Consider the following 16,092-nt stretch of genomic DNA (forward strand, 5'->3'; position numbering starts at 1 on the left):
ATTATTAAAACGCTTCCTAAAACTATTGATAGTAGACCCTACGTATTGCTTGCTACACATAGAGCAAGTTCACATCGAACGCTGAAAGTCGAGGAGCGCTTGCTATCCATGAGATACCGTTCGTAATCTTTCTCAATTATCCTCTTACAAAGAATACTTGCTCTATGTGTAGCAAGCAATACGTAGGGTCTACTATCAATAGTTTTAGGAAGCGTTTTAATAATCATAAAAGTAGGTTAAATAAGCACCCTAGTTTACCGGTTAGTGAAAAAGTTAAGGATGAACTTATCTATCAACATTTTCATTGCGACAATCATTTAGGTCTTAATAATGTTATGGTACAACTTATAGATAAGTGTAACTCTGAGGCTCAGCTTAGGGAAAGGGAAGGCCAGTGGGCTTATCGGCTTAAGTCTATCTACCCGCGGGGTCTTAATAGTGATGACTTTTTTTGTAGTAGGAGCCCACGTAGAGATGTGTAAATTCTTTTTATCCATAGCGCGCGCTATTCTAGAAAATGCGCGTTTTTGTCAGTTGTAATGTTTTTGCGTCTCGCGCCACTATTCTGATGTAAATAAGCTTGTAACGATTCACCTTCTTCAGTCTGCCCTGAAGAAGTCTTATTAAAGACGAAAATTTGGCAGAGTCGATTTCCAGTTTTTGGAGTAGTGTCAACGTTATTTGGGATAGAGAAACCATTCAAAGAACAAGAGAAGGCTTTCTCTGCTTTTCTGAACGACGATGTCGATGTCCTTCTACGGAAAGTCTTTCATTTACCAAGCAATTTCGTTATTTAAGTTATTTTCCAAAGTTCTATCCAAAATAGCTAGGTTTTTACCAATATTTTTTCTTTTAAGCTGCAGATCACGGCAATCCTGAATATGTATGCGCTTGTGTTGTGTACACAGAAATCTAAACGCTCAAGTTCACATCAAACGCTGAAAGTCGAGGAGCGCTTGCTATCCATGAGATACCGTTCGTAATCTTTCTCAATTATCCTCTTACAAAGAATGCAGGTATACATTAGCAGAATTAAAACGAAGGAATGTGCACTTGGAAAGTAACAGCATTAGAGGGCGATGTTGGAATGTTTGTTTTGCAGGACGAAGGGGGGGGCTCTCCCCTAGTTCCGCGTTGTCCACCATCTATGACCCATAACCTCACACGTTCACTATATAATCAATAAGTGCTAACTGACTGCAAGAGATTTCTCCTCTTGCAAATTGGAATCTGTCGATAAGATCAAGCTCTGGTGGACATATCTTCGAAGTGATTGGGCCGTTCCGAATAGCACGCCCGTCATGGCCTGGTCGATTAGATATTGGGGTAACCATCCCTATAAACATAAATGATATAAGACACATGATATACCAGGACCCCCTCCCTAATTACTGGGGTAACCATCCATTTGAACATAAACGATATATCGAAACATCACCATCTACCAGGACCCCTTCAAACACAAATGATATAAAGAAACATCATCATCTACCATAGTCTCTAAGCACCACCTAGCGTAACGAGTTCAGGCTGCGAGGGAGACTTCATCTATCAAGACCCCCTAATTACTGGGATAGCCGTCTCTTTAAATACAAACAATAATATAAAGAAACATCATCTACCAGGACATCCATTTTTAATGGGGGAAGCACTTTCGTTAAAATCAAACAATATACGAAACATCAACATCATCTTACAAGACCTACTAACTCCCTTGCTATTACCTTCAAGTCAGTGTTGACAACCATCATAAAATCTGTCTTGTTTCGGCAACCATCTTTCTCAGCGAAGCACCACCCTCCTGGATGATTAGTGCCTCTGTAGAAAAACATGGACACTTAGTACATCAACACTCCATGCACACAGACACTCAGTACACTCAGTACACACTCAGTACACATGGACACTCAATATATATGGACACTCAGTACACACAGACACTCAGTTCACAGTCAGTAAACACTCAGTACACATGGACACTCAATACACATGGACACTCAGTACACAGTCAGTACACATAGACACTCAGTACACATGGACACTAAATACATACGGACAATCGGTACACATAGACACTAAGTACACAGTCAGTAAACATTCAGTACACACAGACACTCAATTCAAACTCTATACATAGACACTCATTATACACTCAGTACGCATATTAGACACTCAGTATACACTCAGTATATATGGACACTCAGTACACTCTCAGTACACACAGACACTCAGTATACATGGACACTCAGCACACATAGACACTCTGTACACACTATGTACACATAAACACGCAATACACACTCAGTACATATACTAGACACTCAGAACACAAACTAGACACTCCGTATACATACTAGACACTCAGTACACATACTAGATACTCAGTACACATACTAGATACTCAGTATACACTCAGTACACATTGACACTCAGCACAAAAAGACACTCAGTTTACACTCAGTACACATAGACACAGTACACATTTAGTAAACAGAGACACTCAGTATGCATACCAGACACTCAATATACACTAAGTACACATACTACACACTCAGTACATACTTGGTACACACAACAACTTTCTCAACAAAAAGATGCTTATGGACGTTACATACCTGATATGTGGCTTCACTGGCGGCATCTTGTCAAACTCAACACTGACATTACATGAGACATATGCATTTCCTCTTTTCTGCCAGTGACGAAGATTAACAAAATCTCTAAACAAGGAAATATGTGGATCAAACTCAGTAGGGTGTGCAATGAGATAACTGAATGGATGTCTTCTGTTATCATAAAAGAAAAAAACAAACCTTGTAACCAAAACAGGGGGCCCTTGCCTGGGGAATATATACATCTACAGGCAGATAAATAAATCATACCTGCTGGAGACCATGCCTCCCGCTTGGTCTGTCGTCACACTGTAGCAAAGATCTGTGCACTGGTCTATCTTGTGCAGTATCTACAGATTCATTGTGTATGTTTCAATACAAAAACTGTGAACAGAAAAGATCTACTCCCTCTTTACACCCACCCCCCCCCCCCCCCCAATTTCAAGGAGGTGACTGGACATTCCAGGGGTATTTCAGTTCAGATTTACAGGTTTTTGTTCCTTACAAACTGTTTGATGCAGCAACAATTAATTCTTCTATTTTCTTAAAGTTTTGTAATACAGTACAAAGGTATGATAGATAGTTAATAAGCCTTCTTAAATATTGCAATGATTACCCTGCATTCTGCTATGGAGTCATTCCACTTAGGCCCATCTTCAACTTGTAATACAATTCGAGTAAAGACATCTTTTGGTCTGGCATCGACTATGCACTGTGAATAGATTGGATGAGGTTATAAATTCTAGCAAATTATTACATAACAACACCCTGTTGTCCACCAGCACTTCAGGGTTCCTAGGCGTTTATCCCAATCATATCCCAATCATAGTTAAAACTCCAAATATTGACACAATCTTAGTTGTAATTTGGTTTCTATTTCCCAGGGTAACAGAGGCTCCAACCTTCACTACGAAGCATGAACGCCTTGCATTGACTCTGGTTTACTGTTCTTTGGTGGTGAAGATTGGCGCCTTTGGTACCCTGAGTAGTTTTCTATAATTTTTTGCTTTATTACCATTGATGCATATAGTCAGTCAGTTCAAAAGCTTACCTGTGCTTTAAAGAGCTTGCCAGTTTCTTTTGACAAATGGCTAGATATAGTAATACCATCCTTGAGAGAGAGAGAGAAAACATGAAGACAGTGTCATTACAGTATGAAGGTCTAAAATTGTGCTCTATAAAATGTCAAGCCCCTCAAATACCAACCTGCCCCCCTCCCCCCTGAAAAATCCCAGGGCAAATTTTCCCAAACCCAAAGTTCTTTTTGCCCCATCATGCTAGTATTTGGGCATCCCATGAGAAACAAATACTCACTTGAGCCTTTTCTAGATTCCATGTATTATCTTCCATTGTAAGAAGTTGTAATGCCGTGTCAAATGTGTCCTTTGCTTTCCTCTGAAACTCCTTATCCTGTCATCAAAGAAGGCCAATTACACCAGCATTTAACACTTTTGTGCAATACCAAGACATACACACAAAGCATATGTTTTCATTGGGTGATTTAAGTGAATAACTGAGATAATTAAAGGATTGATGGTTATTACTCTTGCAAATATAAACGTTTGTATTTTCAAATATGACAAAATAGCTGCTAATTAGCAATTTTTAAACATCAAAAATTAGACATGGTAAAACACACTTGTTTGTAAATTGGCTTGAGGACCCCTAAAAGAAAGCTAATAAACTTATTTTGTCCTGTATCTTTTGCTGTTGTATTTTTATGAGATCTTAATTCCTCTAAATTAAGATATGCCCAGTCAATACCAAATGGATACTAATCAAGCAAATCAACTTGTATTAGACAAGTTAAATGCATTGCGAATAATACCTGAATTGAAGTTGGAAAATCACTCCCGTCATCATCACTCTCGTATGGTGTACCTAAGTAAAAATAAACATATACCATATGGTGTATCTAAGTCAAAATAAACATTATACCAAAGGTGCAATAATGAGATTTAATGCTTTGAAATGTCTGTTGGTCTCTAAACATTTTCTCACCTGGCCTTGATCCATGTGGAGTGTAAAATGAGGCATGTTCAGACAGCCATGTGCGAGTATTGTATATCCTACATAGAGCACCAAATAGAAAATAGATTATGGAATTTTGTTTTTTTAAATATATCTTAATAAATACATAAAAAAGCTGGACTGTAACAGTGATAACGTTGTTTATTTTCTTTCATGTAAGGCGTGTGGTCTACAATATGTAAGCTCTACGACAACTAAGTTCTGGGTACGCTTTAATAACCATAAGTAGTGTAGAAAAGTTACCCACAAGATAAGATCAGTGGCTGAGAGGGAGACCAATGACCTGGGTGTACAGGCACTTCAACTTGAAAGGACATAGGGGATTAGCGGACTTGTTGGTCCAGATAATTGATAGATTCCATGGAGATGAGAGAAGTCAACTATCTCAGGGAGAAGGAATCACAATAGGACAGTCAACTATCTCAGGGAGAAGGAATCACAATAGGACAGTCAACTATCTCAGGGCGAAGGAATCACAATAGGACAGTCAACTACTCAGGGGGAAGGAATCACAATAGGACAGTCAACTATCTCAGGGCGAAGGAATCACAATAGGACAGTCAACTATCTCAGGGGGAAGGAATCACAATAGGACAGTCAACTATCTCAGGGGGAAGGAACCACAAATAGGACAGTCAACTATCTCAGGGGGAAGGAATCACAATAGGACAGTCAACTATCTCAGGGAGAAGGAATCACAATAGGACAGTCAACTATCTCAGGGAGAAGGAATCACAATAGGACAGTCAACTATCTCAGGGGGAAGGAATCACAATAGGACAGTCAACTATCTCAGGGGGAAGGAATCACAATAGGACAGTCAACTATCTCAGGGAGAAGGAATCACAATAGGACAGTCAACTATCTCAGGGGGAAGGAATCACAATAGGACAGTCAACTATCTCAGGGAGAAGGAATCACAATAGGACAGTCAACTATCTCAGGGAGAAGGAATCACAAATGGGACAGTCAACTACTCAGGGGGAAGGAATCACAATAGGACAGTCAACTATCTCAGGGGGAAGGAATCACAATAGGACAGTCAACTATCTCAGGGGGAAGGAATCACAATAGGACAGTCAACTATCTCAGGGGGAAGGAATCACAATAGGACAGTCAACTATCTCAGGGGGAAGGAATCACAATAGGACAGTCAACTATCTCAGGGGGAAGGAATCACAATAGGACAGTCAACTATCTCAGGGGGAAGGGATCACAATAGGACAGTCAACTATCTCAGGGAGAAGGAATCACAAATAGGACAGTCAACTATCTCAGGGGGAAGGAATCACAATAGGACAGTCAACTATCTCAGGGGGAAGGAATCACAATAGGACAGTCAACTATCTCAGGGGGAAGGAATCACAATAGGACAGTCAACTATCTCAGGGAGAAGGAATCACAATAGGACAGTCAACTATCTCAGGGGGAAGGAATCACAATAGGACAGTCAACTATCTCAGGGAGAAGGAATCACAATAGGACAGTCAACTATCTCAGGGGGAAGGAATCACAAATAGGACAGTCAACTACTCAGGGAGAAGGAATCACAATAGGACAGTCAACTACTCAGGGGGAAGGAATCACAATAGGACAGTCAACTATCTCAGGGGGAAGGAATCACAATAGGACAGTCAACTATCTCAGGGGGAAGGAATCACAATAGGACAGTCAACTACTCAGGGGGAAGGAATCACAATAGGACAGTCAACTATCTCAGGGCGAAGGAATCACAATAGGACAGTCAACTATCTCAGGGGGAAGGAATCACAATAGGACAGTCAACTATCTCAGGGGGAAGGAACCACAAATAGGACAGTCAACTATCTCAGGGGGAAGGAATCACAATAGGACAGTCAACTATCTCAGGGAGAAGGAATCACAATAGGACAGTCAACTATCTCAGGGAGAAGGAATCACAATAGGACAGTCAACTATCTCAGGGGGAAGGAATCACAATAGGACAGTCAACTATCTCAGGGGGAAGGAATCACAATAGGACAGTCAACTATCTCAGGGAGAAGGAATCACAATAGGACAGTCAACTATCTCAGGGGGAAGGAATCACAATAGGACAGTCAACTATCTCAGGGAGAAGGAATCACAATAGGACAGTCAACTATCTCAGGGAGAAGGAATCACAAATGGGACAGTCAACTACTCAGGGGGAAGGAATCACAATAGGACAGTCAACTATCTCAGGGGGAAGGAATCACAATAGGACAGTCAACTATCTCAGGGGGAAGGAATCACAATAGGACAGTCAACTATCTCAGGGGGAAGGAATCACAATAGGACAGTCAACTATCTCAGGGGGAAGGAATCACAATAGGACAGTCAACTATCTCAGGGGGAAGGAATCACAATAGGACAGTCAACTATCTCAGGGGGAAGGGATCACAATAGGACAGTCAACTATCTCAGGGAGAAGGAATCACAAATAGGACAGTCAACTATCTCAGGGGGAAGGAATCACAATAGGACAGTCAACTATCTCAGGGGGAAGGAATCACAATAGGACAGTCAACTATCTCAGGGGGAAGGAATCACAATAGGACAGTCAACTATCTCAGGGAGAAGGAATCACAATAGGACAGTCAACTATCTCAGGGGGAAGGAATCACAATAGGACAGTCAACTATCTCAGGGAGAAGGAATCACAATAGGACAGTCAACTATCTCAGGGGGAAGGAATCACAAATAGGACAGTCAACTACTCAGGGAGAAGGAATCACAATAGGACAGTCAACTACTCAGGGGGAAGGAATCACAATAGGACAGTCAACTATCTCAGGGGGAAGGAATCACAATAGGACAGTCAACTATCTCAGGGGGAAGGAATCACAATAGGACAGTCAACTACTCAGGGGGAAGGAATCACAATAGGACAGTCAACTATCTCAGGGAGAAGGAATCACAATAGGACAGTCAACTATCTCAGGGGGAAGGAATCACAAATAGGACAGTCAACTATCTCAGGGGGAAGGAATCACAAATAGGACAGTCAACTACTCAGGGAGAAGGAATCACAATAGGACAGTCAACTATCTCAGGGGGAAGGAATCACAAATAGGACAGTCAACTATCTCAGGGGGAAGGAATCACAATAGGACAGTCAACTATCTCAGGGGGAAGGAATCACAATAGGACAGTTAACTATCTCAGGGAGAAGGAATCACAATAGGACAGTCAACTATCTCAGGGGGAAGGAATCACAAATCACTATGTGAAAATTTGTAATTTCAGGGGTAACACAAGAGTGGGTTTCCCCCTGCCAAAGAACAGCCATCATGGCCATCATGGCAATCCTGGCCTGCCACCATACAGGTAAAATCCACACAATCAAGTTATGCTGAGGCATCAATGCAATAATTGTCATGTTTCTTTTTTTTTTTTTTAAGAACTGCAAAGCCTTTAAGGATATAATGATCAGGAAGCAAAGGGAACCTATTTGAAATCTTGTATGGGCACCTTTCCAGTCAATGATATGATTGCATTGGTGGGAAAACCAATAGAACTTTAGCTGTAATTATCATACCCAGTATAGTTTTCACCAAGCAGGGGTCTTCTTTCTCCAGCTGTAGTTTCTAAACTTCCTACAATTCAGCACAAAATATGGTATTAAAAAAATTTAGAAAACTCATACCAAAAAAAAATAAAAATTCTAGCTCTCCCAGTGCATGGGAAGGCCTTGTTAATGCATGTAAACTTGTCAATAACAGGTTTAAACTGACTGGACTAGCTGGGCATGCCTGGTTCTCACCCTTACTCCATCTATTCATTGTGTTCTCTCCCGCCCAATCCCAACACTGGCAAAACCTCAACCCCTATTTGCTTCAACCAATCAGTCATTTGTATGCACACAATGATCTTCCCAAATGTAATCCTAATTTATTAAAAATAGATGCTGTGATTAATTCTGATGAATAATATGAATGAAATCCAGGCACAGGGGGAAATAGCTGGCTAACATACCAGCATTACTTCTCTGCTCAACTTCATTCTCTGACGGAATAACCTGGATCAAAAATTCAGTATTAAGTTTTTCATATTTAACTCAGTTTTGTAAAAACTACTGTACAAAGGTTTACCAAAAAATGAGCTCCATATTTGTTTTACTCTCAAAAAAAGGAGGGGCTTATTGGAGAGTGACTTCATAAAGAGCGAGTTTATTCCATAATCTTTGCAAAAATTGCAGATGCTATAAATTGGAGTATATTATGCTTGTCTCTGCATTAATGACATTTAGTGTCTCCTTTTACATTCTCTCAAGCAAGTATCACTCAAGTCCTCTTGGTAATATGTTAAGGGTGTACTGACATCTGTTGCTAGGGAAAATTGAATATAGCATAAAACCTTTGTAGAAAGTCATAAGGGACTGATATTTGCCAAGTTGACCAACAAAAGTGTGCTGACTATTATGATGATGTTACCCCGTGACGCCATAATGTGACGTTATAGATACAGATAAAAGCAAATATTCAAAGTAATTTTGCTCGAAAACAAATATTGAATATGTTTCATGAATCTTGAGGGATGGGTGCATTAAGCCAAGCATGCGTTTTAGAAATGATTGAGTAATTGTTTTTTTTTTATTTTTCAAAGATCCTGAAATCCAGATTATTTGATATAATTTTGGTTTCTGTTAGATTAACGCTAAATCCATGCTTGGCTATATGAAGGGGGTTTTAATAAAAAAGAATACAGAAAAAATATTGAGTTTTGAAATAATTTGGCGACAAAAAAGCTTTTTTTTAGAAAATGCAGAACCGGAAGTGAAACAAAGCCCGGGCGTGCACATTCGGCCTGCTCAGACACACTGATATCTCACATGATGAAATTGAAATGAAGTTTAAAAACAAATTCCAATAGTGTTTCATGGAATTTACACTTCAAAGGAACAATATCTGTCATGTCATGATGAAAATTGAAAAAGTATTTTTAAATTCTGATACAGCGCATGCACAACCGGTGTTTGCAGCGCGCTCAGGTAGTGAAAATTGAAAACTTTGGCTTTAAAAAGGTTGGCTTGAATAAATCTAAGCTGAATCTTCGTTTTTACAAAATAAGGGAAATATCATCACCCGAAAAGGCTGATATCAACTTTAAGTCAATTTTTGGGAAATTGAAACGCAAATTTTTGTTTCTTTTACTTCAGGAAAGCTTGTGAATGACGAATTCCGTGTTATGTATATGCGCGCGCTCAACGCCACCAGCGTAGAAACGTCGTTACTGAGCAACACTAATGTCAGTACACCCTTAAGTACATCTTATGTGCTTTTTAGGGAAGTTGGGATATTTGAGGGGGGGGGGGGGGCTTTATAGAAATGAAGGGCTTAACAGTATATACAGGGATTTAAGAGTTTAAGAGTAGGTGGATTAGATTGATAAGTAGGTGGTGGAAGTTATTTTATTTTATTAGTTGAAATAAAACTTAAAGCAATTTTTTTTTACAAGGTAGCGGGCACACTGTAGAAAATAGCTGGCAGTTCGGTTAGCCACCCTTGGCCTTATAAAACCACTGATATATTTTATGATAATTTTACATTATAAATACCTAGTGTTTAAAAATTCTACCTTGAAGTCTAATACCCAAGTCTCAATCCAACACAACACGAGTGACATTGTCACGAGTACAAAATCCATGGGATGCCCTTTGGAATCATCAAACTGGAAAAACAAATGATATGCATTTGATCAGCTGTGCAGTTAGAGCAGACGGGGGTGTTACAGTACGTGCTATAGGTCACTGGGTAAGAGGTACATATGGAGCACTTCTGTAAATGTGAGGTACTTCTATTCCCTGTTCTCTGCCACGGGGTGGGGGGGGGGGGGGGGTGGCTCCCTAGTCATTGAAACATGACTTTGCAATCTTCCTCATTCATTCATGCTGTGAAAAGCACCCCCAATCTGGCACAATATGCCAATTTTTTTAGTTATTTGCATGGTTAGTCTGGTGGTACTGTTTTAGGCTTGGTCCATTCTCTTATGGCACTTGGATGGGCTTGCATGGTGACTGCAGGCCTCAAATGGCAAATACTTTGTGTTAAAATCAGTATACAGAGGAATCTGGATTTTACTATGCTGGATTTTACAATAACCTCTATTTTACAATGGCGAGAATACAGAGAAATGTATGAGAAATTACCTTGATCTAACGATTTTGGATACAACAATATTCTTGATTTTTCCAACTGTAATTTTGACCTCGATACAACAATATTATTGATTCTGTCTATCAACAAAGATAGAAAAACTCAAGACACCACACATGTACAGTGCACTTAATCTATTTTTTTTATTTGACAGATCTTGTTAATACAGATTACAGTCTTAGAGAGAGAAACTTTACAGTCTTACAAAGACTACAGTTACAAATCTTATTATTTTTTAGAAGTTGATTTTTAAAATGCCTTGGAAGTCTCTTTTGGGCCCCCTTATGTTAAAAATCCTGGCTACGCAGCTGAAGATGCAGCTAGGTATATGAGACATCCCAAAAAATTACAATTAAAACTACTGTAAACATCTCAATAACTTACATTGTAAAAAAACACCTTAACCACAACAAAAGCTGTGCTCACTGTTGTCACAACCTGAAAACAAGAATGGTTACAATAGTCATATCCAAACCTATGTAATCTGAAGAAATGCCAAAAACATATACTAACAAGCAATTTACAGTAGAATGCTAAGGATATAAGGAGCCAGAAATGAAGCACATGAGTTTGGGTGGAAGACAGTATTTTTTTTTAAGTTTGAGCAGCTCACTCATGCCACAAATTGTGTAACAAGATGTAGTGCTTGATTTTTGGTTGAAATATATCTAAACTCATTGAAACAAAACTCTTTCAAACTTGTATTAATAAATAATTTAATCCAACTCCATCCCGTAGGTATTAGTGTCAGTTTGAAAAATAAAAAAATATTTATCCACACAATACTCCCCTGTATCTGTCCCTGAGATGATATGTTTTAAATGATTCAAGGTTAATAGTGCTTAATACAGGGCTTCTAGAATTACACCGAAAAAAACTCAAAATTATGCGGCATTCTTTGCTAATTTACGCGAAAAATCAATCAATACGCGCTAAATTACGCGGGACTTTGCAATACATTTTTCTTTAAAAATTAAAATTTTGCAGGATTCTTTACTGAATTACCCGCTAAATTACACGGAATATCAACTGTTACGCCCAAACTACATTTTGTACCGAAGGAAAGCACGAAATAACTTGAAAAGGTTATTTTTTTGCGTTAAAATATCTTAGGCAAGTATTCATTCGCTCCTAGCCACCAGCCAATTAAAAAAGGTATTTTATTATTAGTCCTATGGCTTCGCAGTTTAGCAAAGAATGCCTAGTCATTTTATTTGTTTTCGAAATTCAGTCTGAAACATCGCACCCTTACAAAGAATATCTCTCTTTTTTTACGAGTAATAGAGGTAAGAACCCTAAAAGAACACATCAGCTGTGCAATTAAATGTTTTGTCTTTCAAAATTTAGCCAAATTATGCGGGATTATGCGGGATTACGCGGAAATTTGTGGATTACGCTAAAAAAGCCAAATTATGTGCTTCCGCACAAGCGCGTGATTCCAGAAGCCCTGTTAATAATGCATTGAGAGGAAAAAAGGGGAAAATTTGTACAATACTACTTACAGCAATAGTATACCATTTACGGCTCACAAATAAAGCATAAGCCAGTAAAAGCACAACCATTCTCCAAAGTGACAACAACTACAAGAAAACATTGTCATAAGAAAAAAACAATAATGTGTGAATCTATGGCATTGGGAGTGGAACTTTAACTTATTTGTCTTTCACACTACCTGTTTTTAATTACATTGATTTTGATACTAGGCTAGCACCATATTGAGTACAGCAAATTGTTGAGTTATGTTTATAATGACGTAACCTAATGTTGCATTCTGGGTAATCGTTACCCTCGTGGTCTGTCTGATTCGCCATGTTGTACGCGTTGTATTGAAGAGAATAAAAGAAGTAGAGACACTCATGACGAGATGAGTTCTACACAAATCACTTAATTCTCTTGGATAACACTAATAAGCTGTAGGCCGCATTTCATTGCACTTTGGGGTACATGGAACAACTGCTGATTGGGAAGCTTGCTTGCTGGTACCATTCAATGACATTGCTTACACACTCACTAACATTTAAAAATATTAACTGCATGGAGCAGTCTATATATATATATAGAATACTGATGTACTGTTCCATATTCTATGTTCTCTTGTCTCCCTCATCATATGTCATGTATATGTCATATGTATGTTTGCCTTTTTGGCCCTTCTCTCATGGATGAAAAAGTATTTCCCATTAAAATTCACTAATTTAAAAAAATCAATTTCTGCTCTCTTGTTCTCGCAATCAATAAAACTGATTTGTATCTATTTCAATTTTTGACGATTGACTAGACCTGGTGTACATCAATTTTGCACCATATCATATCACCTACAGTCAACTTTCTCCTAGCTCTTTCGGCAAGTTTTCAATTTCCTGCTTTGACTATTTTTCGTGTAAACACAAATTTCTTATAAAACAGCACCATCTTCTCCAAAGCACCATATAATAGTATGCAAATCGATCCAGCAACATAATGTGTCAATTATTAATTAACCTTTTTCACTTATAATTCATTTGCTATGCTGACTCATACTGATACAACGCATTCGAGGTGAACTTACCAAAAGGTCAAACAAGGACGACTTAAATTTATAATGTGCAACTTCCGTGTCAAACGAGAGCCAGAGACCCTCTTTTAAAGCCTGCAAAATGTTAATGAAAAGCTATCACATAAAAGTACTAAAAAGGGCTTTTTTTCAGAAATGGTATTTTTAGGGCATCTTTTTTAGGGTAGCAATACCTGGAGTGCAGGTAGTTTTAGGGGTATTTTTCGAAATTTCCCGACGAGCATCCCTATCATTTTTACCCTGAAGAACCCCCCCCCCCCCCCTCCCCCAAGTACTTTAACTTAAAGACTTTGCTCTTCTGATCTTGAATCAGTTTGCCTATACACTATATGGACTATATAGTTCCGTTTTTTTACGTTAACAGTTTTCCTCGGATAACTCAGTTTTTATACTCACATGGCTGTAAATCACCCACGCTACTAGAGTGAACAAGAAATCAAACGCAGTAAGGAGGCAGAACATCCGTCTCGAGGGAGAAAACCGGTGAATGGCGAGACTGCCACCAGAAATAAGCAAAGAGTTGGACTCGCGAATACTGGGCAGACCATTAGGCGTAAGGCGAGACATGCTGCTCAGGTCTACGGAGGAATAAACACGTCGAAGGAAACAAGGAAATGGTTTTCTAAACGAGCATCTTGGATGGGACGAGATGTCACCTGACGACTGAAGATTTGCATATCGTGACCGCAGCACAGCTGCACTACAAATTTTCACCACAGGAGGCCCGCCAAAATTAAAAGGTACGAGACTTAAAAGTAAAAATCTTTTAAGAACTTTAAAGTTCTTTTTAATATAAGCGTAAACAAGATATATTGTTTTTGTAATTTCTATCTATTCTTTAATAAAAGTGATGATAGATCGTGTAGTGTCCGGGCTACCTGTGTTAAGACCGGGCTACCTGTGTAAGGAGTATATTATATGGGATGTTCGTTCGTTGTAAAGCAGATGGTCGAGACAATAAACAGTTGTGTTTACGAATGCTATAACTGGCGACGAGTTAGGGGATTTTTTACGAAAAACCCGGAGAAAGGCTAAAGAAATATCTGAGAAAAAAGCAGAGGGAGAATCCGAGAGAGATGAACCTCGAGCTTGGCAGTATTTCGACCTTCGACTGCAAGGGAAACCCGACCAGCATGGGACCACGATGGAAACGTTGGAAAGCGGCTTTTTAATACTATTTAGAGGCGAAAGATATCACGAAAGAATCGCAGAAGAAAGCACTGTTACTACACTGTGCAGGAATAGACGTGCAAGAGGTATTTACAACGCTAACCGACCCATTAGAAGAGGCGCCGACCGGAGACACGTGTTATAAACAAGCGATAAGAATGCTCGACAGCTACTTTAGCCCGCAAATCAACACTGCTGGAGAATTGGAAGCAAAACTGACATATAACAACAAGCTATACTTGGGGGTTGTGGTTGTGGTTAAGCGCCTCTAGGCAGCACTTTCCAACTGTGACAAGAAATCGCAAAATTATCGAAGTTTCCTCCATCCTCACCCTCAACTCAACGGTAGTCCATTCCCTAAATACCTTGAGATGGCCCTGTGCTATCCAAGTGCCGTGCTGAGAGGATTTCGCTCTGCGAGCACCCTAAACTTGCCTACAAACCTATGGCGTCGGTTGACTGGTCTTGGAATCACTCGAAGAAAACCGTCGAGGCTGCCGTGGAGGCGCACGATTTCGTTGCCTAGCTCCAACCACGACAGATGTCTTGCCTCCTGATCCCATCCCCTATTTTGATCACGAAGAATTACTTACACCCCGGGAAGATGGAGGTTCAAATTTGCATACGGCCAACCAAGAGATATTAAATATTCATAGTGACACCTTCGATTTACAAAGATCTGGGATCGCCTCAGTGGCCCAGCACAATTACCGCACAAGACCAAAACAAGCTCAAATAAGTCGCCGCAATCGAGCAAACCTCACCGTAATCAGAAGAGTCCCCGAAAAAGGAAAGAGAGTGTTCGGTCCGAGTATTCTCCTTGCTAACACCATGTCTCTCGCCCCGAAGATCGACGAAGTACGAAGCGTCATCTTGGACGTAAATCCCGACTTAGGTTTCTTTACCGAAACCCGGCTGGGTGAGAATTCTTGCGAGAACGACCTTCAAATCCCTGGCTACCATTTCCTCGCCCGCAACCGGCGTAATGGCATGCTTCACGGTGGTGTCGGCCTCTATGTTAAGCAAAACATCCGCTTCAAAACTCTGAGCGCATTCTTTAACGGCGAAATCGACGCTCTTTGGGTCTGGCTGCGCCCTCCGAGACTACCTCGCGGCGTACCCTGTGTTGTCGCAGGCTCAATATACCACCCACAGTTCCTGGACGACAAATTCATGCTAGAGTATTTGTCCTTGTCTCTCACCGCAATTGAAGGTCTCTATCCTGGCTGCGGTCTGATGCTGTGTGGCGACTTCAACCGCCTCGACATCTCCCGTCTGACCTTCCAATTTAAACTGAAGCAGCTTGTGGACAAACCGACCCGTGGGAACCGGATCCTAGATCTGGCTATTACCAACCTAGCTCAGCTATATGACAAAAACGCAGTGAGCATCGTGGCGCCGTTTGGTCTCTCGGACCATAATGTAGTAGTCATCCATGCTAAAGCCCGTGTACCAGGGTCCAAGTGCAGCAGGAAAGTCATTACGAGGCGTGACACCCGTGCGAGCAGGAAATCTGAGCTCGGCCGCTACCTCTCCTCTGTAGACTGGTCACTAATTGACTTCGGCGCCT

The 16,092-nt window shown here is 40.1% G+C and overlaps 1 protein-coding gene and 1 long non-coding RNA gene across 4 annotated transcripts; one reads left to right on the top strand and one right to left on the bottom strand.

The window, feature by feature from the left end:
- Nucleotides 1–850: 850 nt before the first annotated feature.
- Nucleotides 851–14,270, bottom strand: LOC5515509 (stAR-related lipid transfer protein 3). Of its 3 annotated transcripts, XM_032385279.2 has the most exons (16): nt 13,749–14,270; nt 13,347–13,427; nt 12,301–12,378; nt 11,183–11,236; nt 10,221–10,313; nt 8,619–8,661; nt 8,182–8,239; nt 4,614–4,681; nt 4,441–4,493; nt 3,927–4,022; nt 3,664–3,723; nt 3,229–3,324; nt 2,883–2,962; nt 2,616–2,720; nt 1,725–1,818; nt 851–1,336 (listed from the first exon to the last, which is right to left on the bottom strand). In XM_032385279.2, exons 1-16 carry the CDS (start codon nt 13,917–13,919, stop codon nt 1,190–1,192), a joined length of 1,377 nt encoding a protein of 458 aa, XP_032241170.1. In that variant the 5' UTR covers nt 13,920–14,270; the 3' UTR covers nt 851–1,189. The 3 variants fall into 3 exon arrangements, with proteins under 3 accessions (XP_032241170.1, XP_032241171.1, XP_048580055.1); XM_032385280.2 differs by lacking the exons at nt 11,183–11,236; nt 12,301–12,378; XM_048724098.1 differs by lacking the exons at nt 11,183–11,236; nt 12,301–12,378; nt 13,347–13,427.
- LOC125561058 lies at nt 7,847–8,289 on the top strand. Its single transcript, XR_007307072.1, has 2 exons — nt 7,847–7,970; nt 8,045–8,289. It is a non-coding gene; the product is annotated as an uncharacterized LOC125561058 (long non-coding RNA).
- Nucleotides 14,271–16,092: the final 1,822 nt, after the last annotated feature.

The sequence above is a fragment of the Nematostella vectensis genome, chromosome 2 (assembly GCF_932526225.1).
Source record: "Nematostella vectensis chromosome 2, jaNemVect1.1, whole genome shotgun sequence".
NCBI lineage: Eukaryota > Metazoa > Cnidaria > Anthozoa > Actiniaria > Edwardsiidae > Nematostella > Nematostella vectensis.